The sequence below is a fragment of the Eufriesea mexicana genome, unplaced genomic scaffold (assembly GCF_001483705.2).
Source record: "Eufriesea mexicana isolate 0111107269 unplaced genomic scaffold, ASM148370v2 scaffold12515, whole genome shotgun sequence".
In the NCBI taxonomy this organism is placed as follows: domain Eukaryota; kingdom Metazoa; phylum Arthropoda; class Insecta; order Hymenoptera; family Apidae; genus Eufriesea; species Eufriesea mexicana.
In genome coordinates, this window is record NW_016920072.1 from 57,998 (window position 1) to 80,553 (window position 22,556).

The window sequence follows — 22,556 nt, forward strand, 5'->3', positions numbered from 1 at the left end:
CAGATTATACATAAAGTTATATAAATAAAGAAATATATATATATATAAATATAAATATAAATATTATATATATATAAATATATGTATGTATATGTATGTATGTGCGTATGGGTAAATTAATGCGCAACATCATCTGAAAGGACTTTATCTCGTGGGCAGGGCTCCAGAGTGTTCTAATTATTATTTTTATCTGTATCAGTATTTTCTGTATTTTTTTATCGACCAGACGAGATACGATGATTGTTAATATATTGTTCGAGCAATTAAACAGGTACCGTCCAAGAATAAACATTGAATTCTATCACTGTGCATTCCTTTTATCTATAAATAGGATTAATTGCTAAATTAGAATGGGGACCAATTAATAATATTCTTTATAATGAAAACAAATTTATTCAATATTGTAAATAATTTAACAAACATATAAAAAGGAAACTAATAATATCTTAACTTAATTATATGTTAATACGTAACTAAAAATGAAATAACAGTATCTTGTTACACGGAATATTAAGATTAAAGTACATAAAATATTAAATGCTCTTAGTTAAAAATACATTAATTTGAAAAAAACAGAACTGTACAGCTCTTTAATTAATACTTTTGAACCGAAGAGAAAGAAATTATATAGTTATAATTTTGTATGCAAATTTGATTAAAATGGCATCATGGGAATTTATGAAATTTTTTAATGCATTGTTATACCTCGACGTACAAACATTGACATTATGTTCTACCATTATACTACATATCAGTCTTTACTACCTACAACATAATTAATCCAATAAGATCACAAACGCTAAACTCGTACAATCGTCGAAACTGTTGAACTACTCAATATATCAAATATTTTTTAAAAATATGTTTGCGTTTGTAATAAATATAATACATTCTTCTATATTCTTATATTTACATTGCATTAATGATCATAAAATTAAGCTCTGCAAACAAGTAATAAATGCGACGTGAGAGACAGTAGAATTCCTTTGCATTCCTGAAAAATAACCTATACTATTTCCGCTCTAGTACCAAAGGATGAGTAACTGCGTCATGAAAAGAAAATTCCTCGATGAAAACTCGATTGCATGCAAATCATTCCTACGAGTATAAATTGTACAGTTTATAATTAATATTCCCAGTTTGTTGCAAAAGATTGGATAATTAGCGTTTTTAGAACCCACAGCTTTTATCTTTTTCAAGAACAAAATTCTAAAAAAAAAGAAAAAAGAAATAGTTGTTTAAAAATTAATAGGTTATATTACAATTTAGAAATGTCAGAAATAAGAATGATAATTCCTATAATAAATGGAATACTCTGAGATTGGATCTCAGCGCCTCAAGTAGAAGATTATGTAGAAGTATCGTTATTCATTCAAATTACTCTACTTTGGTCGCAGTTTGCTCATCGTATTGCACAGAAGGCACCATGGGTGGTTTGAACCCATACTCCATTTTTGATTGTCTGAAGCTACCGGTATTCCCCACGGCTTCTTGCCTCGTTCTTCTCAACGTTGCCTGAGCATTCGGTGACGAATACAAAGACTTAGATTGCACGCCAAGGGAGACCTGTACCTTCCTTGGCACAGGACCCACATACTCGTCCTTGATCTTGTCCTTCTCCGAGGTTCTTCCATAAGATACCAAATTACCATTATTGACCGTATAAGTTATCGAATGAGGATGCTGAATCCCATACGACCCAAATTTCTTCGGTAAAGTATGTATGGACGGTTGCCTAGTAGGAGGGCGATTCAAGGCCAAATATCCAGTTTCATAAAATTGAGCCGTGGAATTATAATAATTTTGCTCGTTATCAGACCCATAAAGCGGTTCCAACGGTATCTGAAAATTTGGTCTGATTCCTTGCTGATAATTATCATCAGACTGAATGTTGTAAATTGGACCAGACTTAATAAGTTTGGTATTTTCTATGGAATATGGTCTACTTTTCTCGATTTCCACTGTGTAGGGTCTAGGCAAATGTACCACCTTCTCTACAGGTACTGGCACAGGCTTTCCTACTACCTTCTCCACCGGAATTGGAATTGGCTGAGGGATTCTGAAATGAATTGGTAGAGGTATAATAAATCTCTGAATGGCGAATGGTACTTTCTTCTCAACCACCTTTTCCACGTGAACAGGATATGGTATTCGCACTTGCTTCTCTATGATTTTGTCTATCGGTACATGTACGGGAAATGGTTGAGGAATTGTTATTTGCTTTTCTATCAATTTCTCTACCGGAAACGGCATCTTCTTCTCTACCACTTCTACTGGATGAGGTGCGTGAATGGTCTTCTCCACGGAATACGATGGTGGTACCGACATCAGAAACCTCACTTCCGTTGGTGGTTCGTTTATAACCTTCGTTACTAACATTTGAGGTACTTCTTGAGTCCCTTGAAGGTTTTCTAGGTTTGTCAATCCTGGAAGGCTATCGATTCCTCTCGGTGGTTGCGCAATATTAGAAGTTGACCCTTTGGATAATTCGTAGTAACTCTGTTTGATACTTGCCTCAGGAATTTCTTGCACTCTGGGATGTTTAAGCACTGTTTGATCATACTGAGCACTATTCACTTGATCCTTAACTTCAACAATGGGTTTGGTCTCTATAGGCCGAGCCACAGGTAAGGTCTGTTCGGCTTGACTGCTACTTGTCGAATAGGTGACGTCGTTTTCGTTCACGTTATAGTCGTAAGGATTACGTTTCTGGCTATTAAGATTATTTTCATCGGAAATTTCGTTGCTCCTGTAAACGTTAACTTGATTCGATTTCTGATCTTTAAACTGACTTCTCGTTGGTTTCCTGTAGTCTTCCTGAAGACGCTGCTTTGTCAGAGGTTGAGCATGAGGAACGAACTCCACGGGGTAGTGAATCTCGTGCACAGGTGCTGTGTGAAATACCTCCACCGATTTTTGGATCTCAACCGTCTGGCTGGGCAAGTTTGTAGCCACCACTTCGTAAATCTGCTCCTGCTGTGACACTTGATCATCTTGGAAGCTCGAGTTCCTAGACTCCGGAGCATCGCTTTGAATCAGGCTCTCATTGTCGATGACAGTAGCGTGCGAAGTATCAGCCTCACCTTGGGGATATTTTGCAGAAGTGACTTGGTCGTTGACTAAATTTATGTCCTGTCCTGCGTTCATCAAGGCGACACCAACTTGGAGAGGATTCAGAACAACGGACGAGGCTGCCGGGTAGCTATTTTCTGAAGTTTTCTTTGCTACTTCCGCTTGTGTTCCAATTGGCTTCTTTTCACTGTCTTCGGAATGATCAGCGATGGTAATGTAGGAATATTTCTTCTGCTGAGGAAGATCAGGTACCACTATTGGTCCGGAAAATTTACCCAATGAAACCGATACTATAGGAGCTGAAGTGGATGAAAAGGTGTCCTTGACCGTGGATGGATTGTCGGTATAGTCTCCTTCAATTTCACCCTGCTTCAAGCCCCTCTGAGGTTCTGTGGTCCTTGTCAAAGCAAAAGGGGGTCGATCTTTCGCGAATACACTCAAATTACTTTCTGAAATGTTCAATTTTTTGGATACGTGAGAACGGAAGCTCTTCCTGTAGTGTTTCCTGTAATCTTCGGAAGAGGACGAGGCATCGGTAATCTGTTTTGGTCTGAATCGTGGAAAATTCTCATTGGTTTTTTGCCTAAATGCAGGTGCAGAACGAACTCGTTGTCCAAATTCCCCCGTGCTTTCGATATCGACGTTTTCTTGGGAAATTATCTGACTCAGGTCATTGAAACCATTTTCCTGGGGAGGATACTTGGCAGTTGCGCTCGGGTCTTTCACGATAATCTCCTGAGCAGGAATATATTTCACTGTCACTGTTTCGTTAGCCGCACTTTCGTCATTCCTCGTTGACCTCGAAAGGTTATCGAGTGACAAAGTATCTTCTGAAACGTTCTCTTTTTTTAGGGGTAGAACGTACGGTTGAACTACTTGCTTGGAAAATTGCTGTTTGGGTTCGTTCTGGAAAGACGAATATCAATAAATCATTAAACACAAAGCACGTCACGAGATGGATACATGTAATATTAGCCTTGGATTAGTACACCGAGGTCTTTCACAACGCCAGCAAAATTTTCTATGTAAATAATTATATAATGTAAGTTGGGTAAGTATCTGTCTAGTAACTTCTTGGGGATTATCAATCTTTCGATCTTCTAATTTCTATTAATTTTTAGATTTCAGGCAAGTATCATGATCGATTGTCTGTTGTTTGTCAAAAGAATAAGCGTGCATTCACGGATGAGTATTTATTTAAAAATGAACGAATGTATATACCTGAATAGCGTAATAATCATTCTCAGAGATAGATCTTTTTATGCTGCAGTGAAAGTGAGCGTTGGAGAATTTGTTGGAGATGGAAATACATGAAAGTGGCAATATATATAAACTTGGCATCCTATGAATTACCTACACAGAAGAAACCCACTTCCTCTATCCTGACTTGCTAAAAGTAGCCACGAGCAACTTGCATGTGTCTGTTACCAAGTTGGATGACGCAAACATTTTTCGATATGATTAGTCAACGCCAGTGGCATCGAAAGCGAATTACTTTCCAGTAATCAGGAAGATAAATCGCGGAAATCACCGTTCACGGAGCTTGCTCGAAAGACCACCGATCCTGCCATAAGTGCAGCTGCATAGACCTTCGATCCTCCAACTCGAGTTCTTTAATTGATACCAACCACTCCATGATTTTCGTCCCCTCCACTATGAAGTTTCATAGACAGTGCTTCTTCTTGGTCTTCCTCGACAGATTTCTCAGTCTGAGAGAAATTGGAAGTTCTTCCACGTTGATTCTGAGACTGATCCTCCACGTTTCTAGTCTCCTCTTTCCTCTGGTAATCGAGTATCTCTTGTTCGTAAACGTGTTCTAAAAACTTCTGTAAAATAAAATTGTTTATACGTTATCTTTGAACAAGGCGAATAGAGTATTGCACCTGTGCATAATGAAAAGTAGCATGTGTTATTTGTCTTAACTCTTTGGAGCACGCTGGGATTAAAAGTGTCCCACCTTTTTGATGCACCGTAATGTATGGTGGAACATTTTTAGTGCTGCCTCGAAATATTGCAATAGCTGCATGCGTGTAGGTTTATATTTCGTCTTATTTACGTAAAGCAGTTGATAATACCTTCGACAAATGTTATAAATGTATTCGCTTGCGTTGGCAACATTCAACATGCCAGTACAGATTTATCAATTGTTGCAAACGGAAGTTTTATTGCGACAATCTTTTTTTCCTGGTTTTATGTTTTTACATTATGTGATTCCTTTATTAGTAAAAAGGTACCAATTTTGTTTCATTTAAAACGCAATAAAATTTCTATGTAACATGGATCTATTTTATTAGTTAAGAGGAATGAAACCTTGAACTTTGAGACCGTGACCTGTCATTCGTAATCTGCAATCGTTCCAAACTTTTGTAGCCAGATTAACTTAAAATTAATTTTAAGCAAAGGCATTTTAAAGATGTAGTAATATATCGTATGATAGATTTAGCTAATTATAATTGTCACGATCACTATTGCTCGGTTTAAATTGAAAAAATTTTGCAGAATTTAACACTGAAACTTCAGGTCCTGAAGTTTTACGGTCTTCGAACACAGGATGCGATGAAACTGAATGCTAATAAGAATCGATGTTCAGAACAGGAAAGTGAAAATGTGCAACATGCACCGATTTTCCTTACAACCACAGACACATGTCTAAGTGAGACATGCACGTACACGATTATGCTTCGAATGGTGTAATAAAAATAAACGAGTATACATAATCGTGCTGCTATCTCGGTAGATGCCAACAGTAATTCTGTCAAAAGTGCATCTCCAGTAATTACGGAAAGAATTTATTAATGAATTCAGAAATTACAATGTTCTGGTCTTCATGATGCAAATGAAACGTGCTGTTCCTTTCCGCGGTGTTCGAAATGCGTTACGGTTCATAGCGATCTGTGAATCGTGCTCGTTATCGTGGTGAATATCAAATATTCCGGTTTTCGCTTGGAACAATGAAACGTGCTTTTTCTTTGTAACAATCTGAAATATGCTAATCTCCGTAAGATAAATGAAACGTGCTAATCTTTCTAAGAAAAATTAAATATGCTACTTTTCATGACGCACCGCAATAATATGCTAGGGCCCTAATTAACTTGTTTCAATTAAGATCGTGTTATTAGAGTTGATTCTATTTAACGATCAATGTAGTACATTTTGCAATACACATCTAAGCATGAAAGTATCCGAACACTTGTTTTTGTAGGTGAAATCAAATTGGATTAAAGAATTTAAAACAATGTGTAAGGGGAGGAGAAGAGAGGGCTGGGTTAAAATGAGTCTATCACTTGGTAGCCGAGTGTGCTTCATTCTGTTGGATATGATATTCGCACGCCGCTCTCATCTCTCACTTAAAACTTCCGCGGTTCGCTCCTCTTGGACCCCTTTTAACCCTTTTAACCCTTTCGCTTCGGCAGTTTAGTCCGCCGAAGCACCGTCACTGAACGGAAAGCGCCAGAAATATGCACAGTGCGCGTGGTTTCTAGATATACGTTTTCCCAGGTCTTAAATAACAACTGTGCTGAATAAAACAATCGTATATAGATGGCACTTGTATACGCATCATTTGGATTCCGGATATATGGGATGCCCCGTACCCACGAGTCGTCGCGTGGTCGCCATCTATATGCGGCGCACGTAAGTACCCACAGGTCATCTCGTGGATGCCGCCTATGAACGGCGCTCGAAGCGAAAGGGTTAAAGGTGGGTCCCTTTTGTTAATCCGTCGCGCAGATCAAGCGGATCGCCGCTTCGTTTTGAAACTCCGGTTATCATTGCTACGTGCTCGTCACTCACGCCGCCTTATCGGTAATACTCTTACACACGCATACTCTTACACACTCTTACAAATATGATATATATAACGAGAAACTGTCTAACACTGTTAACACTGTCTAATGAGAATTTTGTTCTGTAGTATCCATTGAGTGATTCTTGTAGAGTTTATCTATCTGAATAAGAGTCCGTAAATAAAATTGATTTATCACCCTCAGATTTTGGAAAATATGAGATTTATTAAAGAACTCACGATTTTCGGAAAAAATAAAATATTACATTGAAATTAAGAACGTTAGATGGTTCATTCTTGTGTTAAAAATTAGGTGCGATTATCACGAGTTTATCAATTTGTTATTAATAATTATTTGAAGGCGTAGGTATTTGGTAACAGCCATTGTCGTGATTGTTGGTTAAAATATTTAATTATGAGCAAAAATAGGGGTAAATTGTGAACATGGTTAAGGGTATTGTGTTTATAATGGATACATGAATATTTACAAATTAATTGCTTAAAAGATTGTAATTAGTGACAAACTATTAGTTTGTCCGACATCAATTCAAACATTCTGTAGAATAATTATTAATAATTAATTAAATAACAAGAAATTTGTTTTCAAAGTTATATTAGAAAGTTCTTTAAGGCTGTGTCTTTACGAAGTAATTATAAAAGTTCATAAATTAATCACAGAAATTGAGTAATTTGTTAATTTTTCACTGCCGAATTAATTTATTGTAATATATTACAAGTCATGAACAGAGTTAGTAACCAATTTAAATGAATCAATAAGATTCAAGCTACTGCGACCTGAGTTCAGTGTCATCTATGATTTTGGATCGGAAGCTTCGAAAAGTAACAGGAACATAGAATAGGCGAAGAGGTCGTCTGAAACCTCGCCACGTGATAGACAAGGACAGAAAACGTTTAAAAATGGACGGAACAGATTCGGCAGTGAAAAATTAACAAATTACGCAATTTCTACGATTAATTTATGAACTTTTATAATTATTTCGTAAAGGCACAGCCTTAAAGAACTTTCTAAAATAACTTTGAAAACAAATTTTTTGTTGTTTAATTAATTATGAGTAATTATTCCACGGAATGTTTGAATCGATGTCGTAGATACTAATAATTACTATCTTTTATACAATTAATCTGTGAATTACATTAATATATTACAAAAACAATATCCTTGGCCATGTTCACGTATCATTTTTATTCACATTTTTGCTCATAATCAATTATTTTAACGAATACTATAATAATACTATAATATATTAGAATATATAGGATATAATATAATATATAGAATACTATAATAATATTTTAACGAATACGACGCACATTGCTTCCAAATCGCGCACGCCTTCAAATAATTATTAATAGCAAATCAAATATCACTTGAACTTTTATTCCTATCTATCCTATTGAAGGAATTAGCGAGGTATCAACAGGTTGCATTAAGTGTATATTGAATTTATCTATTAACAGAATACTGTAGCAAATTCATGATAGATAAAGATCTTTTTGTAGAAATGCAAGAATACTGCGTAGAAAGTACGCTCGGCGGCTTATTTTAAAATTTTAATGAACACGAATAATTATAATTATAGAAATTGATAAACTCTGGATACTGGCACCTAACTTTTAATACAAGAATAAACCTTCTAACGTTCTTATTTTTTGTATAATCCTTTATTTTAGCCAAAAATCGTGAGCTTTTCAAGAAACATCATATTTTTCGAGATCTGAGGGTGATAAAGCAATTTTATTTACGAATTCGAATTCAGGCAAGCGAGCTTTGAGCTCAAAAGTTAAGCAAAGGATATTACAGATTTAAGAATAAATAAAAATTTGTTGGATATAGTAATTCAACGATATATATAGTGCAATATTTACAGGACTATTGTTCAATTATTGTTTATATTATTAACTATTGTTTTATATACAGTATACCCGTACGTATAACTGAAAGGGATCGTTCTATTCAGAGAGCAAAACACCTTTTTGAAAGTAAAGAACCTAGGTTAATCGATATCTCACTGTACCGTTGAATCATGACAAAAAAATATAGTTTAAAAATTAGAATATAATTCGAAGAAATGCTCGAAGATTAAGAGATAATTTTAAAAGATCGCAATACCGTTTAAAGCGATATTTTTAACTGTATTTAGATATCTTGCTTGATTGCACTGCAGTGAAAAAACAGCCAAAAGGAGCTTTAGTGTTCCGATCATAGGACTAATGCTCTATACTGTACAGACAGGCAGTACCAGTCATCAAAACATAAACCAGTGGTCGAAGACGAGTGTCTGACCCAATTTGTTCCAAGTAGAAGTAGAAAACAGATCATGAAGAAGCTCCAGAAATGAAACTCGCGGCTCTGGGTGGGCAAATAAGAGTAGAAAATCGTTGAATCCTGGTGAAACTCATGTGACCATTTAACATTTTATTATTAATTTGCGAGAATCCGTTGGATGATCAAATAGCAGATACTTTATTCGGTCAAATTAAAAATTTTGCCAATTCTTTTGAAAATATACAAATAAAATAAAAACAATTTCCTTAATAACTGGAATAACCAACGGGGAATCCCCCTGCCCAAAAAGTCCTTAAATATTAATAAATAAAATCCAGAATTTCCATATTTAATAAATCTAATTCTTCCTTGGAGACTTTAGAGACCGTTCTTAAGAGACCTTGTAAAATCTTTCCACAAAGATTTCAGAGATAATTTCTCCATTGGTCACTTAAGGCATCGCGATATTTGGGAACTGCAGTGGTTCGGAGAAGGGCAGAAGTTGCAGAAGTTCGGTAGAAATAACACAAATTTTGCTTAAGTGGAGTATCGTTGAACAGGAGGAGGTTGAAAATAACACAGCTGGCGAGGCGAGATGAGAGAAAGGTGGACGTTACGGTACCACTACCGGTCTTCCTTTCTCCAGTACCATTCGAGCGAGAAGAAAGGCGAAACGGGAAAAGATGCGGGCCACATTCTTGCAGCTCGCGCAAAAGAAAAACCAGTGAGAGTCGTGCAGCGGCTCGAGGTCTTATTAAAAGCAAATAGTTTTGGCCAGAATCATATTAAAAGTCACTGTCAAGAAATTATAGGGCTCCAATTTCAGTTATGTCATTCCACCTATCTCCTCCACTCTGCTACTCCCCTATACTGTCTTCCTAACTATGCTTCAGGATTCTTGGAATGTTCGTTTCTTACCACTGTACTCGTTCGATTAAATTTTGGAATGCTCAATGTTACCTGCATCGTTGAACTTGACATTTACGTCTGTTTCGTTTGTTTATGAAATTTGACACGTCTCGAAGGATACTCTAGAGAACTGGTCTGATAATTGCTGGAGATAACCACTGGAGAGATTTACGATGCAGCTTAAAGTTTTTTCTCCCCAAAAGGGGAATCCCCAAATGGAGTCACCGCTGTTTTCACTTGCTCTTGATTTTTCAGAATATTGAGAATGATCGGGAATAATTGAATGATGTTTTGTGAGATGAAACCGGGATCTGTAAAAGAGAAATCGCGGAAGGTTTTTGAAGAAGAAGAGATCGTGAAGGTGGATCTGTTCTTATTTGCATGTTTTGCGGTAGCTGAAATGATCCTATCACACAGTGAACTATTAAGAAAAAGATGTTCTGCAATTCGAGCTAGTAATTCAGATTTTAATCGAACCCCCTAAACCAAAGAAATTCTCTTTCATTTCGTGCAGAAAGAGAAATGCAAAATATTTGCAAATTAGAGAGCCTGTTGTTATTACGTTTCGATGTATATAAGATTGTTATATCGACTGAAACAATTTTTTGAAGCAAGCGACTGACAAAAGACAACACTTTCACTATTTTATGACTTCTCGAAAAAAGACAGAACTGGTAGAATGATCAATGTTTTTATCAAGAGCTGCGTGACTAGGGTGTCAATCTTAAAATACCAAATTTCTTACAGTAACTCGTTCTGGATAAAAATTCTTCGGGTATTTAAGAACTAGTGAAAGATCTCATTCACAATTGATTTCCTAGTAAAAAGTATTAGCCACTGCACTTGAGTGTTAGCCAAAGATTCCTCTAGGAACTAGATTTCTAGTGAAAAAGTTATTCAGGGATTTATTCTGTAAAGAAAAATTTGTTAGGAAGTTTGCTAACTAGGGAAAAATTTCTATTAAGCCTGAGTTACTAGTTACTAGTTACTTTTTCAAATATTGGAATCATCGGTAAGAAGATTCTTGACATGGTGAGCTGAGCTGTTCAAATTAGATCGGCAGTATGCATAAATTGGAGCAAAGAAGATGTAAACAAAGTTATGGGAGGATTTATTGCCTCATGAAAGAGGAGGTGGAGATGAGAAAGAGAAAGGGAACGAGCAGGATCGTTTACGTCGAATTTTTGACAGTAGGTGGGTCAACCCTGAACCAACTTTCATCCGAAAGTGCGTGGAGAAAGTATTCGCAATTTTTGTGCGAGGAAATTCTTTTAAATTCTTTTATACTTCGACGGGAAGCGCCATTATTTCTTACGCAGTGCTATAACGATTTTGGAATCTTAAAATTCTGTAGGATTGCTATTTCGATTCAAGAAAAGAGAAAGAAACGAACTGAAAATATGAGCGACAAATGTCATAGAATTTCTTGGGTGGAGTCTTCAAAGAATATTTTGCATTTCGCTCCGGGTATAATCAATGTTACCGATAATTGCGATTTCTAGCAATTAACAACTCACCAACATTCTTTTCCTTATGAATCCTTCTGGTTTGCAAACCCTAATTATAAGAGATTGCGCTTCGCATCGAGTATAAACCACTGCAAGTGACCTACAGAATAACATTTGAAGAGAAAGTAGCATAACTACGAAATAAACCTACCCCATCTCAGGAATTCGATACATGCCTAGAGATCAACATGATTAAGCAAAACAGTATTACTAAATATTAATATTTATTTATTAATAATTCCTAGGACACGGTGAAACCCGAATAACTCATTATGTAATCATTACGTAAAAAAGATCAAATTATTCGATAAAATGTAAATTATGAAAATGAAAAAGATAAATTACAGCATAATTCTATAACCAACTTACGAATAACGTAATTCGAGCTTAAAATACGTAACATTAATATTAATAATTTATCAATTACAAAGATAAATAAAATAGATCAGGTAAGGTTAAATCGTACAGAAAATTCCAATAGATGACACCAGATATAACAATTCTAGTTCAAAACCAATTAGAATGGACGCTCGAGACAATTGCACGAAGAAGTACATCTTCCTGAATAAGCTTGTTCATTTTAGACATATTTGTAATAACTAACGAAGAAACAAGCAGTCTATTAATTTCTCAAAGCATGTAATGACACGCTACTTGCCGGTGAACGTTCCTGCATAGAGGCACAGAGGAAAAGTGTAAGCTATACTTTGTTAGACGTACTTGCCGGAAGAGAATGAGACGCAAGTGAAATGACCTAGGCAGAATGCGAAGGTTAAGGACGACTTTCACCTAAAACTTGCAGATGAAGATCGGTTGGAAAGCCGTTCGTGTTCACGGTTAATAAGCAGGAGTAAAAACATTTAAGAAACGTTACTATGGCCGGATCAATCAAACTTGAACTCGTCCGAACATAACCTCCTGCTGCCACTTCCTAACTTTTACCAAACATAGTGTACTTTTCTTTAATACAACTGAAAACATAAAGATATAATTAGAATATAAATAAGAGAAGAAAGTAAGAAAGACTATAAAAAACACTCTCATTGTACCAGACCTCGTAAAATTTGTCCAAAGTTGCATCTTCAGAATTGCATCTTCGAATTTTCGTTATCAAAAAGCAAAATGGTAGAGTGCATAGCAGAGACACCTCTGCTGGCCCCACGAAAAGCTCGGAAAAATAAGTTTGCGAGAAATATCAAGCAATTCTGTAGATGGAAATTAATTGAAGAAGCCATCAAGATAGTTGTAGCAGCATGTTCAAGGCGGGTATCGTCGAGGCTGTACACGAAGTAGCACTCGAATGACGCTCGCAAGTAGATCGAGGTTAAAGATTTCTATGCCCGAAGGTTAAGTATGTCCCCGCATGTTGTCTATCAGTCCGCGGGGGTTACGCGTGAAAGGTTCTTCTCCTGATTTACGTAAGGTAACGAAACTTGTCCTGCATTGTTTGTCCCACGTTGAAAGTAACTTCCGCTCCCGGATTGGTTCACCGTTACATTCTCAAGGACAGGCGAATGGAGCTTCTCCAACTTGTGGAACTTGGGTTAGGTTAGGGTAACGCTAGTAGTGGAATGGAAGATATGTACACATATTAGTAAGGAACACGTTTGTTTTATTTTTTAGTTGGAACATGTCTCGATATAACATCAAAATACTTATAATATAACGCTAAATATACAAGGAAAAATAATATACAGGGTGTCCCAGTGAATGGTTCTAGCATGTGTGCATGTGAGAAAAAGATATTACATAAATAGAGATTTGTAAATGCTTTTCGTAAAGAATTATTTTAAAAAAAAGGAAAAATAAGTAAAGATTAATTGGTTTTCCATTTGATACGGTGTAAAAATGAATCGACGATATTTATATCAATTCCACTTTAGAATGTTGTCAGTTCTCGCGAATGTAATCTTGTAAGCCAGTTAGTTCTTACGAATGTAAGCATAATTGGATAAAAAGTTTAATCTACCGCATAACCGATTTCTTTGTTGATCTTTTTACACTTTAACGATTGTGTTATGAATTACTTATATTAATGCTTGATTTATTAGCCCTTGCCAAACCTTTTTCTTTAAAATTCCCTAAGTTTGAAGATCTTGTAACGTGATATTTGATACTCTTGCTAAATAATTATACCTATTCCATTTATCTATTGCCAAAATTAATGCTTATATTGATATTTCGTATTCTTGTCTTAAAATTTTAATAAAGCATTTATAAAGCTACATTTATGTAACATTTTTTGTTTAACCTGGGACATCCTATAAAGGTAACTTAGAAATTAGCTTTAATTTTAATCAATGTACCTATTAATCTTTCATCGTCGACGAGTCAATGCATGTATTTATTGATTTTTTACAAGAAAAAATTGTTCCTTATCGTGTAATTGTTTCCTCATGACCAATATGGTGTCAGGAAGTCGATAGACGATCACTTCCTTCATAATATATCATTAGAAGCAATGATATGCGATACATTAACGTCACAGCAAATCGAGACAAGGTAGAAACTTTCTAAGTAACGTTAAACGACAAGAATTATTAAAGAGGGGTGGAAAATGAGTGGTTTTGCGAATTCCTCGAGACAGACGTGCTAATACGGTCTCGTGACGCCATTTTTTCTGCTCACCGATTGTAACCTCTCTCTTAGATCGCACGGAACTGTTATCTAATCTAGGCATTTTCATGAATTGTTTTTAATGGTCATGATGATCAAATATGTCAAATATTCCAAACGAATAAATATGTAAATAAATAAATATTATAAATATTAAAAAAGAATATTATTCGAATTATATAACAAAATAAGTTGAACAATTTAACCGAAAAATGAAATAGAAACATTTGAATTTAATAATTAAATTTAACAGCACTTATCATTTCACTAGATACGAATGGAATAATTAAATTAAATTGAACGATTAATTTAAAAATTAAATAAAATTCAATTAAATTACGAAACTCGTAGAAAATAAAAAGACAGATCAAATTTAAGAAACAAAGAAGAAGGAATAATTTAATCGCAAAATATATAAAAATTGACTACTAGATTTGAAGAAGAGGGAAATACGAAACTCCTCGTTGTCTAATTTTGAACATTAAAACATAGCGAAGTGCACATAGATTTCAATGAGTAATCGGAACTGGGAAAATGAAACCACTTGGGAAAAGATTTTCAAATCGTTGGCGTATTATGATACAGGAAAGTTCGTCGAGTTTACCTTTTCGTTGCTCCAGTTTCCATGGGAATCAGATTCCAATGTCGCTGTCACGGTTGCTATCCATATAACCACAGCCCCCTATAAGTAGAAATAATTTGTTCCATCAGTTTTTCTTTTGCCGCTATCATATTACACAAAACGGGAAATAATAATAATGGTAATTAAAGAACCAAGTGCTATTAAATCACTATATCCTATCTTTTCCTACTCCAATGAAAAGATATGTTATACAGGATAATAATAAATAGAGAGAATGTATAAAATAGTAAAAGTATAAGTATCTTTTTATTAAATTGTACTTTATGTTTCCTATGTAAAGTATTAATTAAAATAAGGCTTGAATTTAGTATAACAAATTATAGTGATTCAATTTCCGTTTTATATTAAATTCATCGACTTTGTACTTAATAGCGTAGATTATGACAATTGCTACTTCCTACTCTTGAGGAATTAGTTTAAATTTAATAGACATGAAAGCAATTAGCTTCTACTAATAGTTAACAGAATAGGCAACGATATAGTCACTTAAAGTAGATATATCACTGAGAAGAATTATACTAATCATAATGAACAATGTAGTATATAATGAAATAAATATCAGTTTCCCAGTAATAGAAATAAAAATATTTTCGGTATGAGACTTGTTAACATAATAAATGCATTAGTATTACTTTATTATTCCGCATTTACTTTCAATTCTTCAGTAGAATTGCATTGCAGATTCAATTACTTTCTACCTGTTGCACATGTATTAACTGTAAATAATCACAGCGATCGTAATGTGTTTACAAATTATATAAGCATATGTTCAATTAAATTTGCAAATACGGCCATTTTTTAGCTGATAGCAAAAGCTAATAATTATCAAATTTTGTAATTTTATTTTCCACTTAAAAATTCGAACCTCTTCCTTTTGTTGAAGTCCTCATTACTACAGTCTTTATAACATTCGTTAGAAATTATTGTTAAAAAATATAAATAAATTTTTACATAAGAAAAATGAGAAAAGGCAATAATATTCAGGAGAAAACAAAGTACTTACGAAGTAACAGAGATTCATGTCTTTTCTACGTCGATTAATGACTCGCTGAACAGTAGTTCCTACGCGTACTGCCTTCCCTATACTTCCAGGATGTCTTCTCTATTCTCTTGTACGGCTGCCAATCCTCTGGAACCTCGATCTGATGCACGCACTCCGGAAAGAAACAGTGTACTACTTCGTCCCGACGCGATACACTTGACTTAACTGGTAGCTCCAGTTATCCCCACGCATCAAAGGAGCTCGAAGAGAGCTACGATCACCTTAAAGATCCCTTGATCAACTTGGGACGCACACTCATCATCACCGATATCTCGTCTAGTAGCGAAGAACACGATCCGAAGAGAAAAGAAAATAACCGATAGTTTATCAGAGTAAACTACATATAAGGAAAGAAAAATATAATGCATAGGATACAAATTACGTGCTCGATAAAAATGTAGCTGTAGTGCAAATAAATCGTTTTTATTGAAATTCATATATGTGACAAATAAATATTCCAAATAGTTATTCAAGCACGTGAGAATTAAATATATAGTCATTAAGGACATATATAGATATACGAGGTACAGTGTGGAATACCATCGCATAGAATATGATTACTTGGATATAACGGTATACTATGTAATAGAATAAAATACGATTACACGTTCATAATATTGTACTGTGTATTATTGCTTGAAGCGCCTTTATGTAGTTACACGATATATTACGATATAAAATATAGTCATATAGGATGTTATTATATGCTGTATATATAATCAGTCGAAATATTACGTAGTATATAGTTGCTTAAAATATCCCCAAATAATATATAGTTACACAAAATATCACTATACGGGAATAAATTACTTGGAACATGATTGTTTCTGCCTTTGAGATTCTTTGAGACTGTCAGGATTAAAAATTCCTCGCATATACATATATATATCTTCAAAATATATTCGATATCGTCCGTGGTTAGCGCGTTAAATGCTAAAGTCGAAATAGAAATAACAAAATGAAAGGTCGAGAAAGTGACATTGACAGAACTAGCAGATTTCTGATAATTTTGAGATTTTCCTTTCTTCTTTCCCCGTTTATTATTGCAATTAATACTCAATTGCTCGATCAAAACAAACGCACATAACCAATAAAGGGTCACGAAAGAAGCAGAAAATTTAAATATTTTCTTACTTCGCCAAATTTATCGTACTATTAACATAAAAAATTCCATTGAATAAATTTAAAGTAAGGAATAACTATTACGTATTCTAAGAAAATATTTATTCAATACTAACTAAAAACAAAACATGATAATTAAATTAAATGGTTAGACTACATTAATAGAACATCTTTTGACGAATGCACTAGAACGGAAATGAATTATGTTTTGAGATGTTTCCGTCCAATAACCATAGAACAGTGTAATTTATCACTGTAATAAATAGTTCCATCTTGACTATTCGACTTTACTTTTTACTTTCAACAACCTTTCACTGCTTCGCAGTTTCGTGTATTCTTTGTTTTTCTCATTAAAGCAAGTAAAAATTGCACTTAGTGATATTCGTTATCAAACTGCACTTTTACGAAATTAATAAAAGAGTTCTGAAAATAATAGAAAGTTTTAGTTTCATTATTTATTAGATCAGTGAGACAAATGATATAAAACATTGAAGATACAATAATTACAACGACAAAATATCATATTAGAAATGTTATAAGCATAAAATTACCTTTGGTATTATTGTATGCATTATTTTGTGTTTATTAATGCACATGTATATATCGTTAGAAACACAAACTAATTTTTAGACAAATAAAGTATTTTATAAGTCCAATCATCGTTAGTACGGTTTGAATACACTCCAAAACTATTGATAACACAATGTCATTAAATATGCTTTAAAATAGCATGAAATTTTTGCTATCGTTCTCTTTGATATTTTATAACAGCTTAATAGTTGGCATCTAATCATTTGCTACTAAATAATAAAAAATTGCAAAGATTTTTAAATTGAAACTTATGATCACTGATTTATAATCAGCTATTGACATATTTCAAAGGAACTATTTTCAATTTACATTGCTATTTGTCATTTTGTGTAGCTAACCATGTCGATAATGTAGAACCTTACAAAAATGAGAGATATTGTATCAAATTTATATTCTTGTTTTATTTTTATTTTTATTCTATTTGATATTAAAACCTTTCTTGCAAACTCGTTTTCGTGTAAATTTAAATTTTATTATGCATTAAAATTGAAATAAAATTATATTATCGATCTATCGATGTTGCAGATTTCGAATTGTCGAAAAACAAAGTGTTAGATTGTCTAGTTTGTCAATATAGTCACTGTCGGGAGCGGTTACTCGAATTGGTTGAATTTAGTGGAATAAACTGTTTCGAAACACGGAGGGATCAGTTTGCGTATTAAAATTGACTCTGTTTTTTTTCTCTAAAAATAAAGTTTGGAAGGAAAGGGCAACACGATGTGATTTAACAAGGAAACCTACAGTTTAAATTGTTATACTGTTTTACGGAAATCAAGTGAATCGAATCATTATTACATATTTCAATGTATTTTGTCAATATGTTACGAATGCGTAGGTAAGGTTATCTATCATTTGACTTTTTCTATATTATTTAAACAAACTGTAAACATTTAATGTCTAGCCAAATCTCGCAGTATAATCTTAGGTGCTTTCGTTTTTTTCTTTCATTTTTTTTGCGATATTGATTACCCTTCTCTTTCGCGATGTTGAGTGAACATAATGAGGAGTAAAATGCCACCATTTCGAAGGAAAAAATCTGGAAAATCTTTCCCCGTTAAAGTCTGTACGCTAGACGCTGAACTGGAATTCAGTTTGGAGGTTAGTTTCTTCTCGCATCGTTTAGGAACAGTACTACTGTCAAACATTATGTAAACATCTATTTTAAACGGTTTATATTTATAGTGGAGATCAACAGGAAGAGATCTCTTTGATTTAGTCTGTCGTACAATAGGATTAAGAGAAACATGGTATTTTGGACTTCAGTATGAAGATGCTAAAGGATTTATATCTTGGTTAAAATTGGACAAAAAAGGTAAATCATTAAATTCACTTGCTGAGACTTGTTTTCTTTGTATATCATTAATATCAAATTTACATTTTAGTACAAGATCAGTGTATTTCTCAACAACCTACAACTCCTTTCATGTTTTTGGCAAAGTTCTATCCAGAGGATGTTGCCGAGGAATTGGTACAGGAAGTAACCCAGCACTTGTTTTTTCTACAAGTGAAGCAGGCTATCCTTTCCATGGACATTTATTGTCCACCAGAAGCATCTGTATTGTTAGCTTCTTATGCAGTTCAAGCAAAGGTAATTACAGCATTATTTTCTTAAAGTAGCATATTTTTTTGTCTATAATAACCTGTCTACTTTAAATGTTTTAGTATGGAGACTATGATGAAGTTTCATATCGTCCAGGAATGCTTGCTAGTGAGGACTTATTACCACAAAGGGTTATTGATCAATATCAAATGACACCTGAAATGTGGGAGGACAGGATAAAAATTTGGTATGCTGATCATCGTGGGATGTCCAGAGATGAAGCAGAAATGGAATATCTAAAAATTGCTCAAGATCTTGATATGTATGGTGTAAATTATTTTCCTATTAGTGTAAGTATTCCATGCACACATAAATTTCTTATATTATCAAAGTATTCTAATTAAATGACATAAATTACTAGAATAAAAAAGAAACTGACCTTTGGTTGGGAGTCACAGCCCTGGGATTGAACATTTATGAAAAGGAAAACAAGCTGGCACCAAAAACGACGTTTACGTGGTCAGAGATACGACACATCAGTTTTGATGACAAGAAGTTCGTAATAAAACCAGTGGAGAAAACATCGCCGAACTTCGTGTTCTTCTCGCAGAAAGTTCGGATGAATAAATTGGTAAAAAAACAGACAAATGTTGGCAGCTGGGTGAAGGGTCTGATAGCTTTAGGATTCGACGAACAAAACAATGACAAAGCTGCTCACATATTATTTGTTAAGATCCTGGACCTGTGTATCGGCAACCACGATCTATTTATGAGAAGACGCAAGCCTGATTCCATGGAGGTACAGCAGATGAAAGCACAGGCCAAAGAGGAAAAGTCAAGGTAAGTTTATATATATATATGTGTGTGTATATATGTATATATATATGTATATATATGTATATGTATGTATATATATGTATATATATGTATATGTATGAGTGAGTGAATGAGTGAGCGTGCGCGCGCGCGCGCGCGTATGAGTATTATACACGCGCGGACACACATATATATGTATGTGTGCCTGTGCCTGTGCGTATGCATCTTTCCTTAAAATTACAATGTAATATTAAATATTATTTTCTCTATAAATTAAATGCTTGTACTTTAACTACAGCTTGTAAGACCAAATGGTTTATTAACATTTAAAAATAAATGAATAAAAAAAATATATTGTTGTAATAAATTATAAAAATTTTATCTAATAATATATATCAATACTAATATTAATAGTACATATTAATTTCTTAAAAATCTTATAAGTGCATTTATATTTATTTTATTTTAATAGTAATCTTAATTGATCTTTATTTCTCTTTCTTTGCATTTTGTTATTTTACATATTTTATAGGAACCAAAGTCTAAAAATAATCAAATAAATATTTAACCAGGTTAGTATACTTATTTAAATACTCAAAACTGGACCTCTTTACATCAAGGATATTATGTAAAATGTACTTTTTCACAAAGACAGTTTTAATAGATAAGTAATTATTACTATATTAATTATTACTATATTAACCACTTTATTTCTTTTATAATAATGAATGATTTTCTTTATGTAATAATGTCATTTTATTAGGAGACAAATTGAAAGAAATAAACTGGCACGAGAAAAACAACTCCGAGAAGCAGCAGAAAGAGAAAAAGCTGCTATGGAACAACGTCTCCTACAATATCAGGAAGAAATTCGTTTAGCAAATGAAGCACTTGTAAGAATAATACACATACTGAAATTTCGAATTTCTAGTATTTAAAAACTGTCACAAACAAATATTAAATAATTATAGAGGAGATCCGAAGAAACTGCAGACCTACTAGCTGAGAAGAGCCGTGTAGCTGAAGAAGAAGCAATGTTATTAAGTCAGAAAGCTTCAGAGGCGGAACAAGAGATTACGCGTATACGATTGAACAATATGAAAACCGAGGAGGAGAAGGTTCATCTGGAACGAAAAACAAGGGAAGCCGAATTACTAACAGAGAGGCTAGTACAAGAATCAGAACGAAGAGCTGCAGAAGCAGAAAAATTAAAGGATGAACTTTTACGTGCACGTATTGCCGAAAAAGAAGCGAAAGAGAAGTTGTTAGAATTCCTCAGCAGAAATGCTTATACTGCTACTATAGCTGTAAGTCTCAAAATCACAATAATAATTAAATTTAATCTATACAATTAGAATTAAATACAATTAATATTTGTGTTCTTTTCTTAGCCTGTGCCAAATCTATTTCCATCGACACAAGTTCTTCCATCAGATTTGCAAGCAGATCTTCAAACACTGCAATTAGACACAGAACCTCTGCCAGCCGATCTAACTTCCTATGATCTTATTGCTGATGGAGACGTCGATCAACTTTCTCTGGAAATTGAGAAAGAAAGAGTTGACTACTGGGAGAAAAGCAAGCATTTACAAGAGCAGCTAAGAGAATTGCGTACAGAAATTGAGGTTATGAAGGTCGGAGAAAAACAGTGCGAATTAGACCAGTTACATGAAGAACAAGTGCGACTCGGTGAGAACAAGTATAGTACGTTAAAAAAAGTGAAGTCTGGGTCCACTAAGGCCAGAGTTGCGTTTTTTGAAGAGTTGTAGTTGATGTGTTCTTAAAGGATTGAAAAATTAATTAACATTTTACCAAGAAGAGGTGAAATAAATAGGCGATTGGGTATGAAAGAATCTCGTAGACATGTACGTATATATACGTTCTAAAATACTAAAATGTATGCTTTTTCTTGTATTTTAGTGACAGTTCGATTTACCATAATATTCACGATATCAATATAATTAGTAAATCGTACTTAAAGTGGAGTAAAATTGTCCCTCTTGCTTGAATTTCCATTTGTTTCCATCCTATGTATCTTTGCCTATTTTTTCGTTTTAATTTTGAATTTCTAATGAACACCACAATTAGTGGAGTTTTGCACGAAGTATATATATATAGAAATCAAAATTATTAATAGAATGACTAGATATTAATAATTCTGTAAAAATAAATAATTTCCAAAATCGTATTCCTTTTTAAAGCTATGGTATATATTATATTGATTAGATTTCAGTGTTCAGAAAATATATATTTCTTAATGCTTTGTCAAATTTTATTACAATTATGCCGTTTCAGTTATAGGAAACTAGTAATACTGCAATGCATGCATAGATATTATCACTGTTACATATGTCAATACTCTTAAACATGAAATGATCAAATGTGCCTGTAAAATATCATATCGTGTATTTTTTATCACACGATTGCAAAAAAGTTTATTGAAAAAGAAAAACCTTGAAGCTGCAGTCTAGTCAAACAACTTGTAAAAGAGAACTAGCTAATAACCAGATTTTCTCCATTGGTAAAGATATAAAAGACAATAGGTATGATTAAGATTTGAAAACATGTTTTCATGCTCGATCGCTATTAGACTGTAACTCTGCAAATGTCTTTAATAATCTACTTA

General features: G+C 33.8%; 2 protein-coding genes across 6 annotated transcripts; one reads left to right on the forward strand and one right to left on the reverse strand.

The window, feature by feature from the left end:
• Window positions 1-1,377: 1,377 nt before the first annotated feature.
• On the reverse strand, window positions 1,378-15,892 carry LOC108553684 (titin). Its single transcript, XM_017908694.1, has 4 exons — window positions 15,823-15,892; window positions 14,781-14,858; window positions 4,701-4,898; window positions 1,378-3,978 (listed from the first exon to the last, which is right to left on the reverse strand). The coding sequence occupies exons 1-4, from the start codon at window positions 15,838-15,840 to the stop codon at window positions 1,378-1,380; spliced, it is 2,895 nt and encodes a 964-aa protein (XP_017764183.1). The 5' UTR covers window positions 15,841-15,892.
• Window positions 15,893-18,176: 2,284 nt separating this feature from the next.
• Window positions 18,177-21,863, forward strand: Mer (ezrin/radixin/moesin family protein merlin). 5 transcript variants are annotated; one of them, XM_017908686.1, is made up of 10 exons: window positions 18,177-18,409; window positions 18,566-18,672; window positions 18,757-18,886; window positions 18,957-19,162; window positions 19,237-19,464; window positions 19,536-19,745; window positions 19,848-19,954; window positions 20,694-20,823; window positions 20,902-21,237; window positions 21,322-21,863. In XM_017908686.1, exons 2-10 carry the CDS (start codon window positions 18,574-18,576, stop codon window positions 21,697-21,699), a joined length of 1,824 nt encoding a protein of 607 aa, XP_017764175.1. In that variant the 5' UTR covers window positions 18,177-18,409; window positions 18,566-18,573; the 3' UTR covers window positions 21,700-21,863. The 5 variants fall into 5 exon arrangements, with proteins under 5 accessions (XP_017764175.1, XP_017764174.1, XP_017764171.1 ...); XM_017908685.1 differs by having other exon boundaries at window positions 18,603-18,672; XM_017908682.1 differs by having other exon boundaries at window positions 19,536-19,954.
• Window positions 21,864-22,556: the final 693 nt, after the last annotated feature.